Raw genomic sequence first — 6000 nt, 5'->3', positions numbered from 1 at the left:
TGCAAACATGCAATGAGAGGGTCCTTGGGAGCATGTGCGTGTCTGTGTAAGCATCCATGAGGCTGGGGACCCAGGGCTCCCTGCGGGTGGGCATGCAGGTGTGTGCAGACACGGGAATGAGTTGTGGCAGTGTTGTCTGTCTTTTCCACACATCTGTTAATTCAATCTAGACTCTTACTGAGGGCCTGCTCTGTGTCACAGGCGCCCCGGGGCAGTGTGGACAGAACCCCCAGCCCCATGGGGGTGGACAGCAGTGGGAGAGAAAGACCGGAACAGGCCTCAGCACCCAGCACAGTGCCCGGGACCCGGGAAACGCTCCACCAGCGCTTGTCGAATGAATGAGTGCAAGTTAGACAAACTCATAAATATGTCATTAACTGTGGTCACCGACTTCAAGGAAAAGCCCAGCGCACCCCAGGACCATATGTCAGAGGAACCGATTTAAACCTGGGGAGGGGCATCAAGGAGGGCCTCAGCTTTGAATGTCTCTTGTCGTGAGCTGAAGCATGGGATGGAGCCAGAAGGAGTCCTGATCAAGAATTCCAATTTGAGGCCTAGCTCTGCTGCTTATTAGCTGTGTGATCTGAGCCAGTGCCTTGACCTCTCTGTGCCTCCAAGCATGTGAAATGAAAACGACCATGGCTCCCACCTCCTAGGATGGCGGTGAGGAGTAAAGCCATGAAAAGCATTAAGACATGGCATGCAGTGAGTGTTCTCCCAACCCGGGCGCTGGAAGAGGTGTGCATGTGTGTGCCACCGGTACAGGGGGTGTGAGAAGGAGCATGCACACGGGCAAGTGTAGGTGACTGAGCAGGTGTTGGCATGTGGGCTCATCCGTGCCAGAGTGTGTTTGTGTGACCGTCATGTACATGGAACAGGGCAAGTACACTGCAGCTGGGAGGAGTGTGCATGTATTTGCGTGTACACCAGGCCTAGATAGGCCATCCCCAGAACCCGGGAACCCCTGGTGTGTATGTGGGGGGGAATATGCAAGCCGCTGGGCGTGCGTGGCTATGGGTGCACACCAGTGTGCAAGACTGGAGGGAATGAGTGATGGTGTAACTGGGAGAGAGCCAGCGTGCGTGTGTGAGTGTGTGTGAGAGAGACAGAGAGAGACAAGGAGAAGGGGGGGAGAAGGAGAGACAGACAAGCAGAGGTGGCTGGGGAGAGTGAGAGAGAGAAGGGGAGGGAGAGAAGGGGAGGGGGAGAGAGAGAAGGGGAGGGGGAGAGAGAGAAGGGGAGGGGGAGAGAGAAGGGGAGGGGGAGAGAGAGAAGGGGAGGGGGAGAGAGAAGGGGAGGGGGAGAGAGAGAAGGGGAGGGGGAGAGAAGGGGAGGGGGAGAGAAGGGGAGAGAGAGAAGGGGAGGGGGAGAGAGAAGGGGAGGGGGAGAGAGAGAAGGGGAGGGGGAGAGAGAGAAGGGGAGGGGGAGAGAGAAGGGGAGGGGGAGAGAGAAGGGGAGAGAGAGAAGGGGAGAGAGAGAAGGGGAGGGGGAGAGAGAGAAGGGGAGGGGGAGAGAGAGAAGGGGAGGGGGAGAGAGAAGGGGAGGGGAGAGAGAAGGGGAGAGAGAGAAGGGGAGAGAGAGAAGGGGAGGGGGAGAGAGAGAAGGGGAGGGGGAGAGAGAAGGGGAGAGAGAGAAGGGGAGAGAGAGAAGGGGAGAGAGAGAAGGGGAGGGGGAGAGAGAGAAGGGGAGGGGGAGAGAGAGAAGGGGAGGGGGAGAGAGAAGGGGAGGGGAGAGAGAAGGGGAGAGAGAGAAGGGGAGAGAGAGAAGGGGAGGGGGAGAGAGAGAAGGGGAGGGGGAGAGAGAGAAGGGGAGGGGGAGAGAGAAGGGGAGGGGAGAGAGAAGGGGAGGGGGAGAGAAGGGGAGGGGAGAGAAGGGAGGGGAGAGGGGAGAGAGAAGGGAGAGAGAGAAGGGGAGAGAGAGAGAAGGGGAGGTGGAGAGAGAGAAGGGGAGGGGAGAGAAGGGGAGGGGGAGAGAGAAGGGGAGGGGGAGAGAAAAGGGGAGGGGGAGAGAGAGGAGGAGAGGGGGAGAGAGAAGGGGAGGGGGAGAAGGGGAGGAGGAGGGCTGGAGCTGGAGCCACAGCAGCAGGTGGGCCCGGGCACTCAAGACAGCAGGTTTTAATTGTCCGTGGAGATGATGGGGCTCTGGGGAGATGTCGGCTTGCTCTGAGAGCCGCAGTCGGCTCCTTGCCCTACTTGTTGGCCAGCAGCCTTCATTCAACTCGCCTGTCTGGTGCGGCTGCGCCCCGGCTCCCTTCCTCCTTCCTCTTCCTCCCCCACTTCCTGCTCGCCTCCCTCCCTCTCCAGCCTCAGAGCTCCTTGTCTGACCCCTTCACCCTCCTCCACATTAACGGACACATCGACACCCGGCTCCTGGCTGCCTCTTCCATCCTCCCTGAGCAGTGACTTGCCAGGATCCTCCCTCCAGCAGCCCGACTCCATCCACTGGACAGCCATCCTAAGGCAGTGCTTCTCCAACCTGAACAGAAGGATCGTTTCCTCTGCAGATCTGATTCTGGGGGCCTGGGGTGGCGCCTGAGACTCTGCATTTCTAACAAGCCCCCCTAGATCTGGTCTGAGTACCGTGCTTTGAGTAGCAAGGACTTGAGGCCTTCGGGGTCAGCTGTGAACCAAGGGCCCTTTCTCGAGAACTCCGTGTCCTTCCCAGCCCTCCTCTCAGGTGATGGGCTGAGCCAGGCCGCCTCCCCTGGCAGCTGTAGAATCAGTGGCCGCACGTGAGAGAGCCCAGCTCTACGCGGCCACAACCCATGGCAGTGCTTCTGGCCGGCTGCTCTGGGCACCCAGCCACTGGTGTGCTCTCTGGGCAGCTGCCTCTCACCAGCACCACTGACGCTCCACCTGCCCCACCCGCCCCGCCCGGTGCAGCTGGACAAACTGAGACGTCGCCCTGAGAGTCTGCAGGGCACCTGCCTTCTGGGCCTTCCTCACCTGAGCCGGCTGAAGGAGGGACGGCAGGAGCGGGATTCAGGAGCTAGGGGCCTGGGGACGACTTGGCAGCAAGGTGAGGAAGAACCCTGGGGAAGGCTCCTTCCCACCTGCAGGGCCTCTGGGCACGCTTGGCTCATCACATTCCTTTGCAGGCACAACCCAGAGAACCTCAGGCCCGTGGCTCCCTTGTAACTGGACTTGATGTTACAAGTTTATTCACTGGTTTGTGGTCTGATTTCCTCAATGGGACTCTAGGCTCCTGGATGGACTTTTTTCGGTGTCATATCCTCACTGCGATATACAGTAAGGGCTTGAAAATATTAACTGCATGGATGCCCTAGGCTGCCTGTATACCCTCCTAGAAAGAATAAATAGGAGTAATAAAGAAGAGGCACAAGTTGCCCCTCATCCTTATCCTTCTTGGAGGAACAACCAGGCTGGCTTCTGGGAGGTAAAATGGAGCGGATGACAAGCAGAGGCTGATCAGAAGGCCTGGCTGTGCTCCCTGCTTTGGCCATTATGAACTGTGTGAGTCTCCTAGGCTTAGTTTTCCCAATTGCAAAAGGGAAACAATAATCTCCATCTCACTGTAGCGATAAGGAGACTGGGAACAGCATCGAAATGGAGCTCCAGTGATAGTTCCCTTTACTTTTCCTTTCACCACCTCTGATCCTGGCTGGCTGCCTTACCACCCCACCTGCCTGGTCACTAGGCAACCAACAAAGCGGGTGTGGTGATGCCTGACTCACTCGCCCTCCTGGAGACCCAGCTCAGAGTCCCATGGTCAAGGCAGGTGAGCACCTTCTAGCCCTGTCTCTCCCCACGTCCCCTCCAGGCACTTGCTTCCATGGAGACGCCCCAAATTAGCCTGAGTTGCCTGAGACAGCTCAGGTTAGTGGAGCAGGCATTAGTTCTGGAGCTCGACTGCCTGGGTTTAAATTCAACCCTCACTTAGCAAGTGAGGGACTCTTAAAGCCTCCCTGAGCCCCAGTTTCTTCATCTGGTTAATGCGTTGTAAGAAAGAAATAAAATCACCCGTGTCAGATACTTAGCACAGTGCCTGGTGTATGGTCAGCACTCAATAGATTCCAGCTGTGATGATTATCCTTGGATATAGCTCATTGTTCTTATGGCCAAGCCAATGGGACAGAAATGGGGGGAAGGATGGATGGATAGTGGGAACTTTAGTTTCCTCATCTAAAATTAAAAGAGCAAGACAATCTTTTCTATCATTTCCTGCTGCTATGGACCCTAAACTTAGTGTTTGTATCCCTTGCTAGCTATATTCCATACTCTCTTCTCTGGTGGTGTGGGGGGCAGATGGGGGTCAGGGATGGAGGAGAGAAGAGCCAACTCCACCGAGGGAAGCCAGACCTTCCCAAAACTGGGGTGGGTGGGGCTGACCTCAGGTGGGCGGGGCCTGGAGCTCCCCTGGTGCCTACTATTAGCTCCTGCAGATGTGGTGAGGTCAGTTCTTGAGTGTGCATGGGCAAGGCTTGTCCTTGAGGATGTCCAGGCAGGTCCAGTGTCCAAACCACATGAACTGATCCTAGGAGCCAGGGGGCAGATGGCACCCCAGGAGGAGGGAGAGCAACCCAGGCAGAAGGAGCAGCAGGGGCAAAAATCCCATGTGAAAAGAAGCAAGGCCCATTCATGTCCACATGGAACCCAGCTAGCAGGGGAGGGGAGTGTGGTGGGAGGTGGGTGGAAGCCTGGCCACAGGCCAGACCACACAGAGCTCTGTAGGCTGTGGGAGGATGTGCAGTTTATCTTAAGAGCAATGGGAAGTGTCCAAGGGTTTTAAGGAGGGCTATAGCCAGATTTAAATTGTAAAAATATACCTCTGGCTACTTACTGCCCAGAGAATGGGTTGGAGGTCCATGGTTTGGTCCTGCTGGTTCTGCTACAATGAAGTTGTATTCTTTAAAAGGGAGCTTTCCTAGGAAACTGAGAAGGACATGAGGAGACCCAGACATACTGCAACTTGTGAGTTTGTGGAGTGTTGTGGTTAATTAGGTTTTTTGAGTTGCAGGGAATAAAAGCCCACTTAGGAGAACTCACTGTCAAGAAGCACGTGGATTGGAACTGCAACTGGAAAGCCTTGGGGATCCAGGGGACCCTGGAGAGCAGCCGCTCTTTATCCCAGTGTGCCCCTCTACCACCACCCTGTCTCAGAGGTAATGTGGCTTCAGGCTTGTGAAGGCTGAGACCCCCGTTCTCCTCCTCCACCCTGTGTACCTCATGGCTTCTCTATACTATCACTTGAGGTCCTTTCTGGCCTGATGAAAACCTCATCCTCTTTCAGCTGCAGCTCCTGCCACTGACCAGCAAATTGTTTCTTAGTTCAAATACTCAAGAGAAGAAATCCAATTAGATCAACTCTTCTTTATGAGCCAGGTCATAGATAATTTGTCTTTGGTTCAAGTGCCTGCCCTTTTGTCTAATCAACTGTGTCCAAGGCAGATGTGATCCAAAGCATGGCCTCCAAGGCAGCAAGGGCTTTGTAGGGGGCAAACCCCCTGCTCCCTTTGGAGAGGGTGCACATAACCTGCTTATTCCAGACTGAAAGCATTACCATGCCATGCCTTCTAGATCTGACCACTTAACCCGTTGTACTGAAAGACCAAACCCAGGCCCAGAACTAGACATGAATCTCCAGCTATAGGTTAAGATCTAACTCTGACCTGTTGGTTCATGAGTCTATGCCATTGGTTCCAACAAGGAAGTGTGAATGGTTCTTGGCAGTCCAACCCTACCATCAGACCACGAGTTGTAGTGAGGACTGGTGGATCTGGAGTCCCCTTCTGTCTCAGTGCCTAGCCTATTATTAGACTGGGGTTGGCTACCACACATAGAGTCTCAATTCAGTTTATAGAGGTTATCATAACCAGTAGCAATTCATCTGTCCCTGATCACCTCCCCCCCCCCCCCCACTCAGTGGGCTATGCTGCTCCATCATCTTGAAATGACACCTGAGCATGGCCAATCCAGCCTCTCTTGCTCTTCAAGTATGCATGGTTCAACATCTCCAGTAGTAGGGTGATGGCAAATGGCT

General features: G+C 55.3%; 1 protein-coding gene across 1 annotated transcript in view; it reads left to right on the top strand.

The window, feature by feature from the left end:
- Positions 1 to 657: 657 nt before the first annotated feature.
- Positions 658 to 6000, top strand: part of GRIK3 (glutamate ionotropic receptor kainate type subunit 3) — a 191339-nt gene continuing 185996 nt past the window's right edge. The window contains exons 1-3 of the mRNA XM_088834979.1: positions 658 to 663; positions 2304 to 2398; positions 2825 to 3018. Of these exons, the coding sequence (XP_088691105.1) occupies positions 658 to 663; positions 2304 to 2398; positions 2825 to 3018 (295 nt within the window). The remainder of the gene's footprint in view (positions 664 to 2303; positions 2399 to 2824; positions 3019 to 6000) is intronic.

The sequence above is a fragment of the Moschus berezovskii genome, chromosome 4 (assembly GCF_049115385.1).
Source record: "Moschus berezovskii isolate FMDL1 chromosome 4, NW_MosBer_1.0, whole genome shotgun sequence".
Taxonomy (NCBI): domain Eukaryota; kingdom Metazoa; phylum Chordata; class Mammalia; order Artiodactyla; family Moschidae; genus Moschus; species Moschus berezovskii.
Note: the sequence above shows the minus strand (reverse complement) of the source record. Positions and strands in the feature narration are given on the sequence as shown.